We start from the raw sequence: 24,167 nt of genomic DNA, 5'->3' as shown, positions 1-24,167 counted from the left end.
ATCAAATGTTAGACCTAACAACTTCTTAAGAATAATGTAATCCAACCCCATTACCTTAACCAGTGATGATACAGGAGGCTCAGCATGTTTAAGCAGCTTACTCAAATGTAATTCAGTCTGTTTGAACGTCAGAAGTCGGGGAGTGGAGGATGTAACTCCCGATCCTAAGCCAAAGCCTCAGAGGATGTGGGGGGGGGGGAAGGGCACTTGTTTATGACCTGGATTCTGAAGGCCCAAGGACCAGGAGCCCTGATTTCCAAGAGTCAGAGAAGAAGGATGTCCCAGCTCAAGAGGAAAGAGAATTTGCCCTTCCTCCGACTTCTTGTTCTTTCAGGTCCTCAAAGGCCTGGATGGTGGCCACCCACCTCGGGGAGGGCAGTCATTACTGGGTCTACTGACTCAGATGCTAGTCTCTTCTGGAAACACCCTCAGGGACACACTCAGGATTAACATTTACCAGCGATCCAGGCATCCCTGATCCCAGCAAGTAACGCAGAAGAGAAGCCATCACATGGCCCTCAGATCCTGTTGGCTCTGTCCTGGTGAACGCATAGGTCAGCTCTGGCAGTGGAGGTGAAGGACAGGGGAGGTGTGGTACCAAGCATGGTGCCTTCACTGCCACTGAGGCCCCTTTCCTTACCTCACAATATCTGTTTTCTGGTTTGGAAGGATCAGGGAGGGAAGGCATATAAGTAAGAAGGGATGTTTTTAGAGAAAACAGAGGAGGGCAGAGAAAAGAGAGCAGCATCGTTTTCCTGTATTCCAGTTACCCTCAAACCCAGGAAAATGGGCCTCACATCATTCAGATGGATGATTAGTGGTACCTTTAAGACATTATTCCAATCTACCCATCAAGGGGAGGGAATAAAAGCAGTTACTTGTCAAAATGTGCATGAAAAGGAGTCTTAGAAGAGAAAGGAAATAATTAATTTCCCCCATTAATACGAGACATTACCCTCAGACACACACAGTCCTTCATACTTGTCAAAACCCTTTCCTGCCCATCTCTGAGCAGCTGCAGAACAGTGACAGATGAGAGCCACCTTGACACCACAGGATGTCTCTGTTCCTGAGCCTGCAATGGCAGGACCCCAGAGAAGGCCAGGGCAACCGAGGTCACATCAGATGCTCCTACTCCCCAGGTCATGTCAGGTGTACTCCAAGCCCCGAGTGCCTTCCCAGCAAAGGAAGCCTGGGAGTCTACACGTGTGGCTGGCACCTGGAGAGCGAAGGCCACAGAGCCCTCAGTGTACTAACCAGGGGGTCATCTCAGTCATCTTTGTACAGGAGCGTCCCCTGGAAAGGCTGATCTGGGGCTCCCTCTGAGGCCAATGCAGTCAATTTGTGAGCATGGGCACAGGATCTGTTGTAAAGTGTTCCTTGGGTGGTTCCGGTGCGCCCCCTGGAGGAGACCTGTAGGCACTTCCTCCTAGACCTCACCGCCCATTGGTTCCTTGACTGTCTCTTCTACTGCCCCTTCCACCAGACAAAGCCCTTCACATCCTTTCATCTTTGGCTTTTCTCCTCCTGGGAGGGGGGGGGGGGGGGGGAAGAGCGCAGTGAATCAGAATTGATCTTTCTGGACACGCCCACTGGATGACTTACTTGAGTCCTTCTCTTCTCCTGTCATCTTCAGCTGTCCCATCAGAACAGGGGAACGACTCAGGAAACTCACCATTGGCAGGAAATGTCTTTGTGTCCCCAGCTACTGGGAGCATCATCAATGTACTCTTTCCCCCTCTAGACTTTCAGTTGGCTTTCACGGTAACACATGGATCTTGTCATTAAGCTCCAGGGAAGGAGGCCAGCCGGCAGCCTGGATCCGGCTAAGCTGCTCCTTCCTTGGGGAAGGTCCCGGTGGCCTCGGCCTGAGAAAGGTTATCTGAGCCCAAGACAAGGAGCTTCTGTCACTGCTGGCGAGTGAGATGTTGACCCAGAGGCTCAGTATCCAAACCCAAATGACTTTAGCACAAGTCCATCGCTTGTATTAATTAAGGGAAAATGAAACAGTGGGCTTATCACACTTTTCATTAACTTCAGTGCAGTGAAGGGATGCCTCTGGGAGCTGCGAGCAGGCAGGGATGGAGTGTACTGCTGTCCACACGCCCTGGTTTAATTAAGGAGGGGGAGCTCCGAGGTGCTTATGGCCAGCAGTAGTCTAAGGAGAGTCAAGGGGTGGAGGGCAGGAACTGGCAGAACAGGAGAGATTAAGTAAGTGGAGAGGGAGAGTGATTTTTGTTTTGTTTTGTTTTGTTTTGGGGGGGAGGGAGGCTCAGAGTTTCCAAGCCTGTAGCCACCAGTAGAGTGAACAAATACTGTAGGTTTATCTTACACTAGATACACAAGGAGTTCAAAGAAGGAGAAAGTGCAATTCCTTCTCGGAGCAGGTCAGATGCATGCACCTAATTAAATGGCATTTGATGCCAACTTTCCAAGCCAGGATTAATATGCTCATCTATAAGAGCCCCTGTGCTGTACAGTAGGCAAACTTCTTGCATTTCCAGAAATGCTACCATTTGAGCCAGATGGACTCGTGGGGTGCTCACCTCTCCCCACTTGCACCGGCTTCCTTCCGGCTGCTGGTTTTCTCGTCCAGCTTTCTTGTTCATCCGAGTTCTTCCTATGGCATTTCTCCCCCTTGCCTTTTCTTCTCTGTGTAGATGCCTCCTTGAACTCTGATCCTCTCCCCACTCCTCCCCCGTTCTTATACTCCTGCTCATTTTCTCTATGGCACCTGCACCCAGGCATGTGCCACTGAGTCACCAACTGACAGGTCTCCTGGCAAAAGCTGTGATGGGTGCTGACATTTAACCTTACAACGTAACTCCTGTAGGTAGAGCAGCTGCTTTCCATGGCTCATGAGAAGGGATGGTGGGCTGGGGACACCTAGGAGGCAACTTTAATCACGTCAAAGGGTTTGCCAGGCAGGGTTTGCCCCGCTAGGAGGACAACTTTCTTGACTATGTGAAGCATCTAGCATAGGAGTAGGCCAGCCCCTGAGGCCATCTCTAGGGGAAGATATTCTGCGAGGGGTAAGAATCCAAAAAGTGGAAGGCTGATGCCTTTGACCCTCATCATCCTTTCTTTCTTTTTTTTTAAATATATTTATTGATTTTTTTACAGAAAGGAAGGGAGAGGGATAGAGAGTTAGAAACATTGATGAGAGAGAGAAACATCGATCAGCTGCCTCCTGCACACCCCCTACTGGGGATGTGCCCGCAACCAAGGTACATGCCCTTGACTGGAATCAAACCTGGGGCCCTTCAGTCCGCAGGCCAATGCTCTATCCACTGAGCCAAACAGGTCAGGGCCCTCATCATCCTTTTAACTTCAAAATTCCAAGGAATTGGCTGAGACAAAAGAAGAAAAACATTGGACATGAGTGATGGTCCACAGGCAGCTGGCATGGCAGGACAGGATGGAAAGGGGGGAAGAGCTGGGTCAAGAAGCTTCCAGAATTTACCCTGGATTTCCTATTCGATCTCTTCATCCCTGAATATTTAGGCTTCATCCAGCTCTTATGAACCACAATACTGCCCTTGGGGGAGCTGAAGACAATCAAGAATTTAAAAAGTGAGCTCAGGGACAGGGAAGTATAAACTGCCCCAGTTTGGGGCTCATGAGAATGTAGACCAGTGGTTCTCAACCTGTGGGTCACGACCCTTTTGGGGGTCGAATGACCCTTTCACAGGGATCGCCTAAAACCATTGGAAAACACATATATAATTACATATTGTTTTTGTGATTAATCACTATGCTTTAATTATGTTCAATTTGTAACAATGAAATTGGGGGTCACCACAACATGTGGAACCGTATTAAAGGGTCGTGGACTTATGATGCGAGGAGCTTCAACATCCACCTCTCATTTCTTAGCCAAGGAGCTGCGTTGACAGGATGCGTGTTTTGGAGTAAGACCATAAAGACTTGGTGGGAATGTTAGCTTTAGGGGTTCAGGCACTCAGCCTCTGTGGACCCTCCGAGCCCGGTTCTTGATGTGCTGCTTCGCAGAGACCTGGGCACTGGGGGCACTCGGTGGCCCTTGTTGACCTACTGGCCACCTCACAGGCCCAGGTAACTATACATGTGTGAGTAGGAGGAGCCTAGAGCAGCAGTTGGCGGTGCCTTTCAGCTTCACTGCTCAGAGTGGGCCTCAGACCCGCAGCACTGAGAAACTTGTTAGGAATACAGAATCCCAGGCCCCCCTCTTGGCCCACTGATTCAGATCTCCCTCTATATATTTTAAATCCCAGAAGAATTCATATGCAAATTAAAATCTGAGAAGCACTCACTTTACAGCACAAATTTGACAAATTCATCTCTCACCTAATGAGGTAGCATTATCGTAATGATCCCCATTTTACAAGAAGCACTTCCTTCCTTCCTTTCTGCTGTCACATATCCATCCCATAAAAAGGGCGTTACAGATGGTGAAAATGAATTCCCTCTCCTCCCACGAAGGACCCAGGAACTGTCCTACTCCCAAATGCGGGGAACCACTCGGGGTCCTGGCACACTGGCCTGCCTCTTCTGTGAATGGAACCCTTCCCTTTGAGCAGCCATCACTCCTGCATTGACTTGTATTCATTGACTTTCACGACATCTGTCTTGTCTACATTGTGCAGCATGATATGGTCTCTCCCCTTCTCTCCCAGGAGAGGGGTCAGGGACCCTGCCTGAGGCACCAGTCAGGCCCCCTGCATGCAGGCTGCTCATTTGTTTGGATGAATGCGGTGGAGTTGAGTTACCTGTGGCAAATACCCTTTAGTGCACTTGGAAAGAATAATAGAGTCTTCCAAGGAAGCCAGACTTTTGATCCTGCCACATTTATTCATCGCAGAAAAGGAACAGTGCAATGAATCTACAAAGTCGTTGTGGTGTATTTAATTTTGTTGTTTAACCCTTATAAATCATAGATTGGTCACCCAGCATTATTTCAACAAGTGAGGCAATATTCATCTTTATTAGACTCCCTGAAATGAGCGATCTTAGAATTTCCTTTAATTATGAAATTCTAAGTCTAAGAAAAATAAGAAAAAAGGAAAATATATATATATATATATATATATATATATATATATATATATATATATATATATATATATCACTCTAATGAACCTTGAGGAATTACGATATGAACTAACCTGGTTGATTAAATGTCTGTTGGGGTCGAGAGCTGCAACCAGCACCATCACTCTGAGATTCCTACAGGTAGGGCCCAACCCCAAGCCCCAGGAGGCTCCATGCTCTGCAGTGTCTTCCCTGAAATTTTTTAAGTTTCCCTCTAAGCCTCCAGAATGCTCCCCACAAAGCCGGGTATTTAATCCTTGAGACCATTCTAGTAACCGTGGATCCATCATGTGGGGCTATCATGTTTATGTTGGCAAGAGATTATAACGCACCTAATACATAGCAGTCACAAAGTCCTTTCTTTTTCATTCATTCTTTACTTTATCTTCTCCTTCACAGTTTGAAACCAAGCCAGCTATTTGGCATTTATTTGCATTAACATGTTAAGTGGCCACTTATTTGTTCTGCAAGAAGTAGTAGTTTGTATTCTGTATTCAACGGCATTTCTACATAGTGAAAAAATGAAGGTGGCCATAGTAACACACTCTAAAGTTATTCCCACAGTCTTTGTTATATTATTGACCAGGGCAATTCTCTAAAATATCAGATTCTAGTAATGTGCTGTCCTGTTTCGCATGTACTCTTTTAGTTTATCCTCATACGAATCATATAAGAAAAAAATATCTTCTCACCAAATAGTCTAAAAAGCTAAAGTGAGTTGGACAAAAAGGCATTGATCCAAGACTCCAGCAGAAAAGTCCTTTCTTCAAATGCCGTCATTTTGGACCAACGTGGCGTTTTATAATCTTGATGTCTAAACCCCCTCTCTGCACTTCAGATCCCTCCTCCTCCCAGTTCTAGACGTGCATGTGCTCGGTCCCTGGTTTCCCAGTGTCATGATTGCTCTCTGTCTGCTCCTTTGCTCCCAGAAGGCCAGGGCTTTGTGAGTGAGGACGAATACCTGGAAATCTCTGACATCAAACGTGACCAGTCGGGGGAGTATGAATGCAGCGCCTTGAACGATGTGGCTGCTCCTGATGTGCGGAAAGTCAAAATCACCGTAAACTGTGAGTCCATTGTCAGGGAGTCCAGAGGGGGCGGGGAGGGGAGAGATGGAGGAGGGGCTAAGAGGGACAAGCTGGTAATGGCAATGCTGTTTTCTGAAAGACCCAGTTGTCTCCATCAGGAAAATACTTGACTAGATTGCTGTGCCCCATTCCAGTCTTCCTGTGACTGTCACAGCTCTTAGCCAATGGGGAGAATGGATAGCTTTGAGTTGGCTTAAAGTCCTAAAGAAGATGCTGGGGTGAAGCAATATCTTCAAGCAAGAAGGTTCTCCCCTAAAATAGTTGGTAATTTAACTGGGAAGGGAAGGTGCCGAAAGAAATCCATCTGTCAACAGGGCGACTGAATGTGCCCTTTATCCATGTCATGAAATTGCTTTGCCTTTTCCCACAGACCCTCCCTATATCTCAAAAGCCAAGAACATGGGTGTGTCCGTTGGTCAGAAGGGCATCCTAAGCTGTGAAGCATCTGCCGTGCCCACCGCTGAATTCCAGTGGTTCAGGGAAGACACCAGGTACCATGAGAATGGAAACAGGGCTGTCTGAGCAGAGCTGACCGAGCGTTTCCTACATGGGAGGAGAGGGGTGCAGTAAGGGAGGAACCAAAATGCATTACCGCCTTCTTTAAAACAGAGGCTCTTTTAGAACCAGAAACAAGGACACACACACACACACACACACACACACACACACACACACACACACAAAAAAAAAAAAAAAAAGAGGAGGAGGAACCTGGGAAATGGGCTAATGAATTGAGCTTATTTCCAAATCTGAGGTTAGCTGTACACATGGCAATCTTTGATGATGAGAACCAGTAAATGTAGCCTTTGGAATGTTAGCATCCTTCTCTTTTCCCTGCTGATAGGAGCTATGATGCTTATGGTTCAAGGTGCAGGAACTGGGTCAGTTCGAGGAAAGGGGTTTGGGAGGAGGAAGGCCGCCTGTAGGGTTAGCCTGTGGTATCTTAGTTCTCCCAACACCTGTCCACTGTTTTACTATATCTGTAGAACCAGACCAGCAGTGCCTTCTCTGTTGCAGGCTAGCCACCGGCCTGGACGGCGTGAGGATTGAGAATAAAGGGCGCATATCCACTCTGACTTTCTTCAATGTTTCAGAAAAGGATTATGGGAACTATACTTGTGTGGCCACAAACAAGCTTGGGAACACCAACACCAGCATCACACTGTATGGTGAGTGCGGGAAGCCTGGGCGCATGGGCTCAGCCACGTGAGGGGCTCGAGGGACGTGAGGGAGGAAGGCATGAGCTGCTTGGCCTATGTCCATCCATACTGCTCAACCCACCACCCTTAGATACAAAAACGCTTCCCCCTGTCACTCTCCTCACATGTGGAACAGTGGTGTTTCTCTCCCCTGGTCTACTGAAAGGCAAGGTTTGCACCTTACAAAAGGGGTAAACCCAAGTCGGAACCAAGTTTGATGGTGGTTGCCATAACAACACAGAACCCGGGGACAGTTCAGTTGTAGTGCTATGGAAAGATCTGCAAGGCAAATTAGATATAATTTTCAGGTACCTTCTCTAGTAAGAGTCTATGATTTTGAGGGGGGTTAGCTTTATAGTTTTAAGCCAAGTCAACTGCCGCCATCATAATTCTCGTGTTGATTGCTGTGTCATGTCCTCATTCATCGGAAGGAACAGAGCAGCCCTCTGAGGCCTCCTCATGAGGACTGTTCTGTCCACAGCAGGAGCATCAATGCCTTTCTCTCTGGAGGCCTTTCTCTCCCACATGGATGGAGAGCGCCCCAGAGCCAGAGAGGCCTCCCTTGGAAGCCCTGTCCTTCTCTCACTAAATCTTCCCACACTGCCGTGTCCATCTCCTTTGTGCCACGTTTCACACCAAGGACCAGGGCCAGCTTGTTGTGAGATTTCTTGTGTGTCTGTATTTGTTGATTTGCTGAGATGTGGTTGGAGGGAAGCATCTGGTGAGTAGAACGAAAAGGTATTCATTTTCCCATGTGCCCATCAGACACTGCAAAAGCTTTCGGCATTGACGTTGACTAAACGGCGTCCACCAACCATCTGAAATGTGTGATCTATGTCTTTTGTTTTCTCTCTGCATGGTGTGTGCATTGTGCTGTGTGTGTCTTAGAAATAAGCCCCTCATCAGCAGTGGCAGGTGGGTACCGCATGTTCCTTCCTTCCTCTGCCTGCCTGAATGCCTATGCATTTGAACTTGAGCCTACTTCAGAGACAGGCTTGCCTGCTCCACCTCCCTGGTTGATTTAGCCTTAGTAGATAGACTTAGGGATTTGGTTTGTACAGTTTAAGTGGCAGGCATGTAGACCGAGATAGCTTTTACATGCACACACATGAAATGCCATTATATGTTTCAGGGAAAGGGTCCTGCCCCACCCCCACCCCACCCCAAAACAAACAAACAAAAAAAACACCTTCTACTTGGTGGCCTTTAAAAGGATGACCATTCTGCTATTTCTATACACAGCAACACCAAGAGGAAGCCAGCCAGAGACCAAATGGATTATCAGATTATTGTTTCCATGGGGAAGTCACCTTCGTAGGAATGTTTTATACCTTCAGCCCAAGGCAAAAAGGGCTAAAGACTTAATTCTAAAACCTTTATTGTAAAGTAGAAGTGCTTGGAGTCATTAATAATAATAAATATATCTACTGATTTCCAGATATCATGTTAGTGCTACGCAGACAGGTTATTAACCCCATTTTAAACATGAGTGTAAAGGAGGAAGAAAGAGGTTAAGCAACACTGAGGTACACTTAGCTAGTGAATCTGCACTGGGCCCTTCAGCAGATGCTGGTGTTTACCCAGAGGTTAGCAAGAGAGAGTGAGGCATTTAGATGAGGCAGCAGGTGGTACTCAGCTCTGCCTGCAGCGGCGGAGCCTCACAGCCCTCCTTTCATATGATCACTCTCGGTCATATAAAAAGTGCTAACCTTTGACTTGCCCAGACCTGGAAACTCTGTGACTGTCTTTTCACAGCGCTGGATCTAGGACAGTCACAGGCCACTCGCTCCACCCACACCTTGAGGCCTATGACTGTCCATCCTTGGTCTTGAGAAAACCACGAGGAAAGGTGGGGTTAGAGTGCTCAGCCACCGACCCTGCTATCACCCCCTCAGTTAGTGGTGTCAGTGACAGGAAGCAGGGCCAGTGGTCAGCAAACTGCGGTTCGGCCAACAGCGGCTTGCGAGCCACATGCGGCTCTTTGGCCCTTTAAGTGTGGCTTTTCCACAAAATACCAACTTCTGTGCATGGGCCATGAAGTTTCAATCGTACTGTACATGCGCGCCCCCACGTAGTATTTTGTGGAAGAGCCACACTCAAGGGGCCAAAGAGCCGCATATGGCTCGTGAGCCGCGGTTTGCCCACCACGGAGTAGAGCCAACAGAAGCAGCCTAGGTCTGACCACTAGGTGATTCAGGATCTTGTCCCTCTTTATCATGAACTAAGGAAAGAGGTGTGTCATAGGAGATAACAACAGCAGATATACATCAAGACGATATCAATTTGCTAGGGCTGCCATAACAAAATATCATGGGCCAATCCCTTAAACAACATAAATTTATTTTCTCAGAGTTCTGGAGGCCAAAACTGTTTTTGATGAGGGCTCTCTTCCTACCTTTTAGATGGCTACTTTGTCCTCACATGACTTGCTTGTGAGCATCTGTGGAGAGAGATAGAGGTGGATATAGAGATGGAGAGAGGAGGAGAGAGAAAGGGGAGGAGGGAGAAAGGGGGAAAGGAAGAAAGGGAAAGAGAAAAGAGGATCAGAGAGAGGAAAAGAAGATGAGAGAGAGGGAAGGAGAGGGGGAGAGAGAGATGATTGCTCTCTGGTGTGTCTTCTTATTAGGACAATAACTCTGATAAATGAGGGTCCTACCCTTTTAACCTCATTGAATCTTAATTATTTTTTTTATAGTCTCCATCTCCAAATACACACTGGAGACATATGGCTTCAACATATGAGTTGCGGGGAGGGAGGAAGTACAATTCAGACACTTTTAAAGACATAGCTTTATATCCCAACTTGGCCAGCCACGTTCCAGCTAGTCACCCTTGCTGAGCCTCACTTTCCCCACGTATGGAATCAGGATCTTAATACCTGCCTTTAAAGGCTGGTGAGAGTGCCAAATAAGGTCATACATATGGAGAGAGCCCCACACATGTTTACATATATGACTTTGACAACACACAGAGACGATAGACCTCAGTTACTCTGCTAAAGTTGGGATAGTACTTCCTGGCCTGTCCTTGTGAATTGTCAATAATATGTTGCTGCTCACAGAGGTATGCCAGGCTGAAGACTGTAGTATAAAGACAAGGTTCTGTAGTTCTCGCTGGCATTTGCCAGTGTTTTCCATGATCCATCTTATCACTGCTGCTCTTGATATGGCTGCCAGGCGTGTTGCTCTGCTGGGATTGTGCTTTCCACTCCTCCAGAGCCTCCTGTCCACTTTTACTCACCGCACCATCACTCGCTGTGTCTTGCTTCATCCGGTTAGTGTCCACTCCCCGTTCAGCATCCCTTCCTGAAGGCAGCCTTTCCTGACCTCCGAGGGGAGGTCAGTCCCCCATTATACACGCTCCCTGTCACACTTCTACACACTGCACTAACACAGTGCATTCGCCAGCCTTCGCTCAACTAATGTTCCTCAGGACCAGCCCTGAGCCAGCTTCTCAGAGTGATGAGGATGCAACAGTGACACACAGAGAGATACCTACATCTATAGACTTCACCTTCTAGTTGCAATGATATTTTGTTCCATTCGCTTCATTTCTTTTATCAAAGACTTTTTTCTGTTTCCGCCTATGTGCTCTATGAACATAGGGACCATGTCTGGATTGATCCTTAAAACCTAGCACAGTAGCCAGTCAGGAAATTTGTGTTGAATGAATGAATGAATGAATGAATGAATGAATGAATATATGCAGAGAATGGAGGGTTGGGTTGGTGATACCAGGGACTGGAGTTCAGCTCAGGAATGAAATGTGACAACAGAATAGGGCCTAGGAGTCGGAGCCTCCTTAGAGCCAGGTTCGGCTGCTCACTCTGAATGGTTTTGGGAAATCAATTTGGTGCACTCTGGGTTTTTCATCAGTGAAAGCGTTTGGGTAAGATGTTCTGCATGGTCCCCACAAAAATGATTCTCTGATACTCTGCCTGAGTGGCAATCTCTTCAACACCAGGTGAAAAGGATGTTGTCCAGGTCACAGACCCTTTCTGATGTCCATGAATGCTGTTTCTAGCCCTCAATGTCCCCCTGATTTTGCAAAATATTACTTATCACTTACCACCTACAGGGGGCACTGGGCTGAATGCTCTCCCTGCTTTACCTCATTTAATGACTCTAGGAAGTAAATACTATATTTCTCCAGCCTGAACAGAGGAAGAATTTGATAGGTTAGGGAGATTATTCAACTCACACTGGCTTGAAAGTGCTTGAGCTGGAAGTAAGCCCATGTGTCTGGTTCCAGTGTCTCAGCTCTTTCTATTTCATTACAACTCACACTGCTTGGCAATGCATCACAGATTTTGGCGGATCACCTTCTGGGTAGAACCCCCTATAAACAATCAGCCGGCTTGCACCTATTTGGCACGCTCAAATCTCCCTTCTTCTACCTAAATCAAAACCCATTATTTTAAAGAACATTTTTACATTTACAACCCATATACACATATACACATACCACACACACACACACACACACACACACACACACACACACACACACACCATATTCCCAGGCATGCATTGGTGTTTGCCCTTGAGGACTGTAAGTTTCATTTTTGGAGACCCTCTGACTGTGTACCAAGAAGCCAGAGAACACATTCTCCTAACAGAATTCTCACACAGGCACATCTCCCATACATGTCCTACCTGCATGCAGAAAACAAAGGAAGATGGGATAAGAGCCAATTCAGAGAAGACAAAGACAGTGGGGATAGTGGGGTGGTGAGTGGGTTGAAACAGGAAGTGACTAGGTAAACTGTGGCAGGCACATCGGTAGGTGGGAGACACCCATAGGTGGATCAGTGCTTGGCCTCCATCTGAGAAGTTTGTTTCTCAAACACCAGTTACTGTCCCTTCAAAAGCCACACAGATGGGCTAGGTCACACGGGCAGTGTGCCAACTCAAAGTGGTGTTTTAGCTTGTGTACTTTCTTGAGTCGTGGGCAACTGCAGGGACTGAAAAGGCAGCAGAATGTAGAGAAGAAACCAGTACCAGGAGCAAGGAAAACTGGGTTCTGGTCCCCACTTTGCTACAGACAAGCTCTTATTCCCTCTGCTCCATGGTTGTCTATAAAATATAACAGGACCAGAGGGACTCCCAGCTTATGCTCAGCTTTCTAAGTCTCTGTTCTGAAATGAAAATATAGGGTGAGCAACGGATCTCCAAAACCCAGCATTCCTACCCACGGACATGGTGGCAAGTACCCTGTTACTGCGAGGAGGCCTGCTCTAAGTCTATGTCAGCTGTACTGAGTGGGTGCAGCCGCTGAAGGCCCACCTGAGCCTGGCACCTTGAGGTCCTGCCAGCCAAGCTCAGCTTGCTGCCCACTGCTCTGCCCTCCCAGAAGCCCTTCCCTTTCTCTGGTCTTGCCAACTCACATTGCCTCCAATGAGTCTTGAACAAGAGGCCCCGCCTCCCTGTCCTTAGAGTGCTAAGAGGGCAGATTCCGACCCTGATTACATCCTTACATCCGCGCTGCAGAGAGTGCGACGCGCTTAATGAGCCATATAAATGCTTGGATTACTGGAACCAGCAGGCAGAGGAGCAGGGAATGCAAACAAAGCCAGAAAGGAGGGCGTCGCTGCAGAGAGGAAAACAGATTTCTCACTTTTTATCTGTGAAATCGTAGCGGTACAAATTAGTTACATTAAGAGTTAAGTATCAGGAATAGGGGACGACTCAGAGCAATCCTGTCCTTGCGAATGAAAATGGCAAAAGACTCCAGTGAAGGCAACATCTGGGCTCTGCATTCTTTCCTGCGGCAAAGCCTCAGCCCCTCCAAACAGCTACTAGTAAGCTGCAGCCGACCTCAGCGTCCCCCCAACCCCTGGGAACCCTGAAGACAGAGTCTCCATTTTCTTTGGCCCATGGCCATTCCTCCAGAATCAATACACATACCAGGCTGGCTCTTCAAATGGGATTTTCTCCAGCTAGAAGCAGCAGTGACCAGCTCCTCTCCTCTCCTACCCTTTGCTGCCCTCTCCATGTACCCCACGGTCCTTGTAGGCAGAGCGCTTAAGTCCCCACCTTCCCGACACACTCCTGCCCCCTCATGTATTGAGGTGCCCAAACAACCACACCTTTCCCTTAAATGGCTCCAGGTGATGCCTGAGGACTGGGCCGAGGAGTGTGAGGATTCCCCTGAGCACACCGACCATGAACCATCCTCTATTGCCTTTTCCCTTTCCCTCCAGTCCCCCAAAAGGGAGGGTCAATGGTGGTGTCTCCACCTCCTCCCAGTGCCTTTCACACCTCGGCCTAGCAGAGCTCCTCCCAGCTCCGGGCATCCAGCTTCCTCCCAGCTCCGGGCCCCCCATGGGCCTCCAACGTTCCACTCCTGGCTTCTGGGACATGAGCAGATGGTGACTTGCCTCTTCCCATTCTGTCTTAGTCTGATTCTAGCTCCTTCCCCACCTTCCCCATAGGTCTGCCCAGGCTCAGTATGACTGAGCGGAAGGGCCCCGTCCATGTCTTCCAGCGCCTTACCAAGCACTGTCTGAGCCTGGGTTAGACTCACTCGGGGTGTTTTAAGAGTGCAAGTCATGGGCTTTGCCGCAGACCTGTTTCATCAAAATCTGCAGGGAAGTCATTGATGTTTCTCTCTCTCTCCCTCTCCCTTCCTCTCTGAAATCAAAAACATATTTAAAAAAAAGAAAGAATATTGGGCTGTATCTTGCAATGGTTATTGCCTAGTAAACATTTGCTGAATGAATAAATATATCTTCCAGTCAATGAGGCAATCATTGCAGCCTCTATACAGTATGAACCTCTTCGCTAACCAGAGAGAAGCCAAGTGCTCAAAAGGATTTGTTTTCTTCTCCCCCCAGGGAAGGCAGAGCATTATTTCTCTGACACCTTCCCTTGCATTCCAGCCTCTTAGTTCTAATTTGAAATCTAGGGTTCCCCCTCCCCCCGTGGGTTTTTCTTGTGAGCCAAACTATCTGAGACATCCCAGTTCACTGTTTAGAAAGATGTTCACCAAAGGATTTCTTCTTGCAGAGCCATCAAAAGCTGCACAGATTTGTCCACTTCCTGCTGATAACGGATATGATTTTTATTTTCCAAATCCTCAATTTAAATCCAGGTGGGAGGAGATGAGTCAGAGAGAAACACCATTGCTTTTGGCCGATGACAGCAGCATTATCATTTGTATTTTCCCAAACCTGCAAAATGTCAACATATTGGGGGGGGAAAAATGCAGACCTTTCACATTTCGTTTCTGATGAGGTTCCTCATGGCTCCCCCGCACCCCCACCCCCCGCCCGAATCACTGACATCTGGCGATTAGCCTGAGCGTTTAGAATTTAACACGGAGCAGCCAGGCTGTGCTGATGTCAGCACACGCGCCACAGCCTATGGTTCGGCATGGACCACGGTCTCGCCTCTTTCAGGTTTGTGATGAGCTGACAGATTTGCATTCACTTCTGCCGGGAACTTCAACGTTTGTCTCTGTGGTTAACACGAAACCGGGCGTGCTAGAGAGAACAACACAAAGATGGCTGCCCGTGTGTGCTGCTCATCCGCTGGTCCTCACCCACCAGAGCCCAGCTAACCTCCCCTGTAAAACAGCACCGCGCTGCACTGTAATTACAGACAATGGCAGGAAAGCCCCCTTGGAAGGGGGATGCTGCGCCTTCAGCAGCTGAAAATAGGTTTCTGTTTCATCCACAAGGGTAACGCACACATCCCTTAATTAGATTTCCCGGCTCCTCTTTTAATCACCAAGAACATCCTTATCCTTTTGGTGTCTCATTAGGAAGGTCACCGAGTTCATATTCAGACTTAGAAAACTATCCCCATTTCAGAACAAAACTCTCTCTTTGGAGACTTCAGATCCTACCCTTGATCTGACTGTGCTACCACGGAGTGCAAATGTCTGCGGGATTCTTTTCTTTTTCTTCTTTAAATGCGATCACACTACCACCTGCTATTTTAGTAGGTTGACAGCTCTGCGGCCCACTGTTGCTAAAGAGCCATGCCATGTGTTTATTGCAGTCATGGAAAGGAAGGGTGGTAACATATTTCAACACCTGCATCGCCCGTAATGGACACTTAATTTCTAAGCTTCCGAACCCCGGATGAGGCAGGACCTCATCAGGAAGCTTGTGCAGTTTTCTGGGAACTTCGTGCTGAGTTTGGGCACTTGGTTTCCCACTCCTGCTCCTGCAGAGGGAGGGTGATCAGCCTCCCTTCCTGCCCCCTCTGCTGTGACTGCAGCAGCAAACTTGGCTTCGGAAGCCAGACCTGCAGGTGAATTCAATGTTAAGTGCACACATTTGCTTTTTAAATATCAAATGCTTAGTCTATGTATTTTAACGAAGTAGGTAGCCTCTCCAAAGTGGACTTTATTTTATTTTATTTTATTTGTTTGTTTATTTTGTTGTTCTTGTTAATCCTCCATAATAATTTTCCATTGATTTTTAGGGAGAGCAGAAGAAAGAGGGAAAGACAGAGAGAAATATTAATGTGAGAGAAACACATGGATTGGTTGCCTCCTGCATGGCCCCAACCTAGACCCGAACTGGGGAGGAGCCTGCAACCAAGGCACGTGCCCTTGGCCAGAATCGAACCCAGGGCCCTTTGGTCCACTGGCGGGCACTCCATCCACTGAGCAAAACCGGCTAGGGCTGTTATTTCTTAATGTAGTTGTCAACCCCCCACCCCCTCACCCCTGACTTTCTCTTGTGGCCATAACACCTTCCTTCTGGCCCAGAGTGGACACACCAGTTGACCATTATTCCATTTACAATTTCTGAAATTTATCTCACGATCATTTCTAAGGTTTTCTGTCTCTTCTTTCTGTGTGCTGAAGCCTAACTTATTCTTGTCTGCATGTATGTCCCCAAGGTATTTTGCTGTTGTCATTGTTGACACTCACAGTTTGTTTGGTGGCTTTGCAACATCATTTAAGCTTTTCAAAGCTATTCAGCTTCAGGCTTGAAGAAAACAGTTCATGTTTAGCATTGAAATGGGTGAAGACTGAGGGACTAGAGTGAGGGGAAAGGGCATAATTACATGTTCTTACTTTCAATTTATCCCTGTAAAATATTTAATTAAACCTGATATTTGTAAGAGCCATTGTAACGAAGTTAAATTATTGTTAACCATAAATAAAGATTCTCTACATGTGGCATTTGCCAAGAGTTGGGCATCTAAATTCCCTTCCTCAGAAGGACTAGTCTCCTTGGGAAGCTCTTCTCTGTGGTTGGCAGCCTCTTGGCATCGTTTCAGGAGGGGCCAGGGCACTGCTTGCTGGCCATGCCTAGTTTGCTTCCAGCTGGTGTTTGACAATTATCCTTGAGAACCTAGTATCCCACAAGGTCTCTTCACTTAAAGCAGGGGTCCTCAAACTATGGCCCGGGGGCCACATGCGGCCCGCCAAAAACATTTATCCGGCCCGCTGGGTGTTTTTGCCACCGCTGCCTGTCCTGCTTAGCAGCCGACTCATCCCGGGCCCGCAGTGCGCATGTGTGGAATGTCTGAGGGACAGTGAACTGGCCCCCTGTTTAAAAAGTTTGAGGACCTCTGACTTAAAGTATGATCCCCACAAAAGATGCCATTTGAGGTATCAGCAATTATTCCTCTTCTGGTTCTAATTTACTTAATATTTATGCATCCTTTATTTATACTCAGTGATCTAACACAGCATTTGAACTAATCCTCTGAGCAACATTGCAAGAGTAGGGGAAACTACCCCCTCCCCATTTCATACATTAAAAAATAATAACTGTTTCAGGGAAGGTGACTGTCTTGTCCAAAGTCATCCTGGTAGAGAGGAGCAGAGTCAGAATTCAAGTTCGGTTCTCTCTAATTCTTGAATTCTGTCTTTTCAAGATCACCCAGAAGGAAGGGTATTCCTGAGATGAAAGAGATGATCACCTATTTGTTCCAAATGTTTTCTTCTCAGAATCTGCGAGGATTTAAATATATATTTATTCATTTTGTTCATGTGTTTACTGATTGAGCTTTAGACTAGCACAGAGAATATTCAAAGTCCCACTGGAGCACAAGCTTTGTGAAGGCAGAGCTGGTGTTTACCTTTCTCTCTGCAAACAGAACCTGGCCCATGGCCGGCTCCCAAAACACCTGTTGAGTGAACAGCTGTGACTTTCATTGCCCTTGTAGACTGATCCTTTGCCCTTGGACGTTACCACAGAGCTTGGCTTTGGACCTCTCCCATTTTCCCTGCTCACTGCCCCACACCCTAATGACCTCTCTCAGCACCACTCCCTCCATCTCACCCATCTCAACTCCTCACTCCCTCACCCACCAAAATCTGACCTCAGGTTTAATGTACTTGGAAAACATCCATGTAGAAGGTAGGGGGTGTGGAACCACCAGAGCAGCAGTTGCCAGGGTCGCATGTTTACTTTGACCCAGGCACTAGACCAGCCGTGGGCAAACTACGGCCTGCGAGCCGGATCCGGCCCATTTGAAATGAATAAAACTAAAAAAAAAAAAAAAAAGACCATACCCTTTTATGTAATGATGTTTACTTTGAATTTATATTAGTTCACACAAACACTCCATCCATGCTTTTGTTCCGGCCCTCCGGTCCAGTTTAAGAACCCACTGTGGCCCTCGAGTCAAAAAGTTTGCCCACCCCTGCACTAGACACATGACTCAAATCCGTTAGTTATCCTATAAACTCAGTGTTTCACCCACATTCTCAATGACAAACTGAGAGTATGTGAAGATCACTTAGCTGGCAAGCCATAGAGACAGGATTTAAACCCAAATTGGCCTGACTCCAAAGCTGTCAGGATTGGTTGCACTTTTGCAGTGGTCAGCGATTCACCTCAAAAGATGTTTAGGGCCACAGAGACAAGGCAGTGAGGCCAAGGGAGGGCTGTGCAGAGACCCAGAAAGCCTTTCTCAAGGCCCTGGAAGACATCTGCTCCGCCTCTGCATCCCTGGGCCCTGCTCCTCCGTCTTTATTTCAGCCCCATCTTTTCTTCAAACACTTGTCCTTTATCCAGGTGTACCTCAGGGTTAGTTTTCTGTAGAAGAACAAATACATAGTTGAAAACGAATGCTGATAATTTTGGAGTCAGGCCAATTTGGGTTTATAGCGTTGAAAATCTGTCTTACGTATTCAAATTCTGGATTCTAGGTTTGTCATAAGACCTACCTTTCTTTACATTCTTCCCTATTTCCATTTGAAAATGTAAATAAGATAATAAGAATGAGAACACCATTTGAATTTCTTACCCGGTTTGTTGGAATTAAAACTGGTATTATCTCGGGTATCAACAGCCTGGAGAAGTTTGTGCAACTGGGATCTGAACAAATGACGGCATGGGAAAGAATCTTCATGTTGACATCTGAAAACGTGTGTTCAGACCAGGGAATGAGTCTTTCCGACATCATGTTCTCCCCTGTAATAGATTATTTGAGCTAAAGTTGGCAAAGCCTCCTACCAGCCTGAGGAACCAGAAGTGAGGCTACGTGGTCATGCGGCCACACCAAATAGTTAAGCAGCAGCAATGCATCACTTCACTATTAAAGCACAAGGAAGGATTTGCCTCATCATGGGAGTGGCCTGAGCATAGAGGCCGGATGGGAGAGATGCAACCCAGATGCTTCCTTCACTTCCAGTAAAATCAGGGTTACTGTACTGATGCAATTAAAGAATCAGTTCATTGTCAATGGCTTTTGTCCCACATTTCTCCAATCTAGGGAGTGAAATGCTAAAGTGGGAATAAAGTTATTCCTGCACTAAGACTTCTGTCTCTCTGGAGTAGAGCTTTTAGAGCTTCAACTGTTTCTTTCTTCTCTAAAAAAAATTTTTTAAAAATATATTTTATTAATTTTTTACAGAGAGGAAGGGAGAGTGATAGAGAGTTAGAAACATTGATGAGAGAGAAACATCGATCAGCTGCCTCCTGCACAACCCCCACTGGGGATATGCCCGCAACCAAGGTACAAGCCCTTGACCGGAATCGAACCTGGGACCCTTCAGTCCGCAGGCCAACGCTCTATCCACTGAGCCAAACCAGCCAGGGCTCAACTGTGTCTTAAGTGGTACACAGATGTGAACCAGTCTCATCTTGCTCTGGACAGAGCCTGAGAGCCCTCCTGTAGCGCCCCCATGACACTGGTATTGGCCCACCTGCCAACTCTCCAATGTGTCCAGGATCTGTATGAGGAAAGCAATGCTAGTTTTAATCTCCATCATGCTGGATTAGATTAGCTCCTTGGCCAGAATAGCTCAGTCATTGCTCATTGACCAAAGTTACGTTGGCAGTAAACTGCCATATTATATAATACTATAAACCAGGGCTCATTTGCCTTGAAGCTGTATAGAAAATGAGGCCATTGGAAAGAAAACCTTGGGGTCTAGGAATGTTTGGTTCCCTGTTGCTATCTCAAGGTATTGTGATAAAGACAGAATGGTGATGACTTTTGTATCAACTGGAAAAGGCCATATGGCTATGCACCAGCTGTCCATTCTAGCACCAGATGTAGGGTCTCTATTAATACAATAACTCAGAATGCAAATAGAAGAAGAGTCTTAGATGTCATCAGTTCCAACCTCCTTTCACAATGTACGTGGGAGAACCAAGACCAGAAAAAGGACGTCACTCAGCTAGGAAGTAGCAAAGTCACATGAGAAATTGGATTTCCAGATTCCTAGTCCATTGTTCCTCTCACCACATGATGCTCTGGTCCCTGGAAAAAGGGAAAAAGTATTGTTATCCATAGAGAGTTGTAATAATCAAGGGCTCAGACTCTGTCCACAGAGTAACTCAATTCTAACCCAGCTCTGGGTGTGTAAGTTGTGTAACCATAGTTAAAGTACTTGACGGCTCTGTTCTTCAGTTTCCCCATTAATATCATGGGAATGTCAATGGTACATAGCTCAGTGGGTTTTGTAAAGATTAAATGAGCTCATGTATGTTTACCATTTAGAATCATACTTGTCACCATTGTGATCCAAAGCAAACTGAGCACCCTCTATATCCATGAAGTCACCTTCATGGCTTCAACTCTTTGGAACACCCAACTAAAGCTCAACTGTGGCTGTAAGCCCTGCTTGATCAGCATTGAACATCGATGGCAACCCATATCCCATGAGAGACACTCGTTTCTCTTTATGATGCCACCTTCTTTTCTCTCTATACTTCACCTTTTTATGCTTTGCTTTCTTATATACATAACTTCTCTTCTCTGTTTAGCGATATGCAACCTTGTGCTGTATCATGACATCACCAAAATGCTAAAGTCCACTGTAGAAGTTGAAATAAAGTTATCCCTACACGAAGACTTCTGTCCCTCTAAAGTAGAGCTTTTAGAGCTCCAACTGTTTCTTAAGTTAATATCAACACAATGAATTAGATAAAGGCGCAGGTGTATAGCACACTGGTTAGGCATTTAAAGAAACCTATGGGTTTTATAAATCTACTTTGCTCATTTTCTTATAAACTCATTTTAAACATCTAAATTATTCTCTTTTTTTCCCAGAAGACAATATAGAAAATTACCTTGAACTTTAACTTGGAAATTTTCCAACTCAGTAGGCTTCCTCAGGGTATATATCTGGACTGATGGAGGCCCCAGAGTCAAGCTACTTTCCATAAATATTTATGGAGCCTCCATGGAGATTGTAGCCCTGAGCTAGAGACATTATCCTGCCCTTGTCTATGGATACTCTATTTTAAAAAAATCTGCAGAGAAATATGAGCCAGACTCTCAAGATATCATATAAAACTGAATTTTTAGTCAATAAGAGAATTATGTACATTGTAAATCATAGGAAGAAAAGTTGTCCATGTTGAAATCCCTGAAGTTCGAACAGTTGAACGCTCTCTGCTGAAGTGAGAGACCTATCTTTCTCAAGCAAAGGTCAGCATCAGTCCCTTCCCAGGCAGGCACAGATCCACACCATTAGGTTGACAAACATGCCAAATGACTGGGCCCTATCTGAGCAGCCCCTATGCCACCTCTGCGTTTTAAAGTAGCCACGCTCCTTTCCAATAACCCAATTTCCTTCTAAAAAGGCAGTGTAGTCCTGGCTGGAAAAGGAAGAGGAGGCATGCTTGTCTTGCTTGCAACTCCTTCCCTTTGTCACAGCCTCATAGGAATGTCTATTGATGGCTTCTAATCCCTTGGCTTGTACTTGCTTTTGCTTTCCCTGGAATACTCTCTGCTTGCTAGCTGCCCGTCTTAATTATGACCCTAAATTCCTGTGGTTTCCCAATAAAGGTGATGGAGGTGCACAGAGGCAGAGTTAGCCACAGACATATCTGCCCTGGGCCCTTTGAATAGGCCAGGATAATGCCATTCCGTGGTCTTTCTTCTCAAGGACAACAGATGAAAGGAAATGGATAGCATGTGTGATTCTATAGTCTTGTTCAATGGAATGTGAATGACTCAGGAGGGCTGTGTGAAGAGGGTCAGACAAGGAAAGAAGAAAGAAAGAGCTGCAGGTACAATTGCTTCAGGCTGCATCATTAGCTGGCAGTTAGGATATGACAGGTTGAGTCGTCTTTGTTCCTTTTGAAGAGGCACCATGGACTGATGGGATAAACCCAATCCTCCTCTTTAAAACTCTTGAGTATTCTTCCTCAACTCCTTCAGGAGGAACCTCCACAATACCAAGTTACACGGGATGAAATGTTGGCCACATCAACACCTACATATTTGTTGCTCACAAAATGTTTCTGTTCCTCCCAAGCCCCCACCCCCCTCCCAGTTCTCTCTACTCTGGACTCTTTCCTGCACCCCATGGCTCTCTCCTGCATCCCTGTCTGACCAGGATTCTATCTCCAAAGACAGAACACATTAGTGGTAATATTTATGAAATGGCCATCAGGCCCTGCCATACCATTTAGCCCTGTCTGCAGCCTTAACTTTTTAGCACATGGGCCTAACTTACTGTCATTACCTCTCTCCACCCCCCCGCCCCTTTTTTTAAACTCCATCTTTCAGAGCAGGCTATAGTGGTCAAGGTATCCCACTGATTTGCCCCTTTGAGTTTCTAAATACTCCCCATGGCACTTTCCATTTGTCCAGACTTAGAAGGGTCAGTGGTGGAAGTGAGAGGTGGGGGAATGCTGACAGAGAAGCATGTCTATATATTTGCTCAGCAATAAGTATGGTACCTTTGGGTGCATGCTAATGGCTCTGTCTCTCTTTCCCCTACACAGGGCCTGGAGCAGTCATTGATGGTGTAAACTCGGCCTCTAGAGCGCTGGCTTGTCTCTGGCTATCAGGGACCCTCTTTGCTCACTTCTTCATCAAGTTTTGATAAGAAACCATAGGTTCTCTGAGCAACGCCTGCTTCTCCATATCACAGACTTTAATCTACACTGCGGAGGGCAAACCAGTTTGGGCTTCTTTTTGTTTCTTTGTTTCTGATATTCTCTCTTGATTTTTTTAAATTTGTATTCTTCAGTTTTGTTTGTTTATTTGACTTTTTTTTCCAGTTTCAATGAGTGGGGTTGGGGGAGGGGAGGGCAGGGTTCTACCATGTGTAGGCTAATCATTCATTGGTGTGTCCAAAAATGGAATCTGTTCCTGCTCCCTGGGTTCTTCCCTTTTCTCTGCTTCCCTCCTCATCATCATCACCACCAAACCTCTCCTGTCCCACATACCAAAACATGAGCTCCATTTGGGCAAAACCGTGCCTCGTGATAAACACCCTGAAGACACAACTTGACTTATAATGTAGTGCACAGCAAGAGTTATATCCAAGTGTCCTATTATCTGTGTCTTTTAAGCTTTGGACCATTTTCCTGATTACAATGTACATATCCCTCTCTCCATGTTTATTATTATCTAATTACATTAGGGTTCACATCCTTTCTTTCTGGGAAGTTATCTCAAGGCATATATATATATATATATATATATATATATATATATATATATATATATATATATATATATATATATATATATATAATTGCATCTTCTCTAGGTACTCTGCTCTATATGCGTTTCTCACCAGCTACAGGGATTCGAGCTTTGAAGCTATTCACTCTACCCCATACTAAAAATTTAGAAGTCAAATGACCAAAAGGGGGGTAGACATTTTGAGGATAGTATTTCCCTTAAAAAAATGCTATTCAGCTCATAAAAATGATTTATAGATAGCTGATTGTTTAGGTTTTATCAAGCTATCTATCAAAGTAATCATACAGTTATCCATCTACTCAATTGTCTGATTTTCCTCTCCATTCAATTATCTATCCACCCATCTTTCTCTCTAGTAATCTATTTACTCTATTTGTCAATCCATCAATGTAATTTTCTAACACTTCTTTCTATTTCTTTCCTCACTACTCACTATCAATTCATCACCATATTAATGTCGAATCATATTGTGTCTATTCAACTGTATTCATTTCTCCTCTACCTTCAGCAGACATTGGCATCTTCAAAATTACCTATCAGCTTCTCATGTGAAAGCCAATGATCTCACAGGCTAACAGCATAGAAAAGCAATATGGCATGGACTCTTTGGAATATGATATCCCATCCACCCAACATAGATGCGGTTAACGGATGGACCAAAGTAGAATTCTAATGATCAGTCACTCACTATTCCCAGAAGAGACTGTGTTTTCACAGCCACCTTCTTGGGAAGTCAATTGACCCTGGGGAAGCCTTGATTGCTGCGTATTTTTCTTTTTTCACACTTGAAGGACCAAGGAGCCAACCTTCATGCTTCTCTCCACCTTTCAAGAAAGTGTATGTCAGGAACCTATAGGATTCACCCCAGGGCTGGCTTTTCTTCACAGCAAGAGCAAAGAAGGAAACAAACACATCTCCCTGTGGAACAGAAAGAGAGCAGTCCA

The 24,167-nt window shown here is 46.0% G+C and overlaps 1 protein-coding gene across 1 annotated transcript in view; it reads left to right on the top strand.

The window, feature by feature from the left end:
* OPCML (opioid binding protein/cell adhesion molecule like) overlaps positions 1-23,106 on the top strand; it is a 415,412-nt gene extending 392,306 nt beyond the window's left edge. The window contains exons 4-7 of the mRNA XM_059677241.1: positions 6,000-6,137; positions 6,529-6,649; positions 7,176-7,327; positions 22,515-23,106. Of these exons, the coding sequence (XP_059533224.1) occupies positions 6,000-6,137; positions 6,529-6,649; positions 7,176-7,327; positions 22,515-22,615 (512 nt within the window). The 3' untranslated portion in view covers positions 22,616-23,106. The remainder of the gene's footprint in view (positions 1-5,999; positions 6,138-6,528; positions 6,650-7,175; positions 7,328-22,514) is intronic.
* The last annotated feature ends 1,061 nt before the right edge of the window (positions 23,107-24,167 follow it).

This window comes from Myotis daubentonii, chromosome 19 (genome assembly GCF_963259705.1).
Source record: "Myotis daubentonii chromosome 19, mMyoDau2.1, whole genome shotgun sequence".
NCBI lineage: Eukaryota > Metazoa > Chordata > Mammalia > Chiroptera > Vespertilionidae > Myotis > Myotis daubentonii.
Note: the sequence above shows the minus strand (reverse complement) of the source record. Positions and strands in the feature narration are given on the sequence as shown.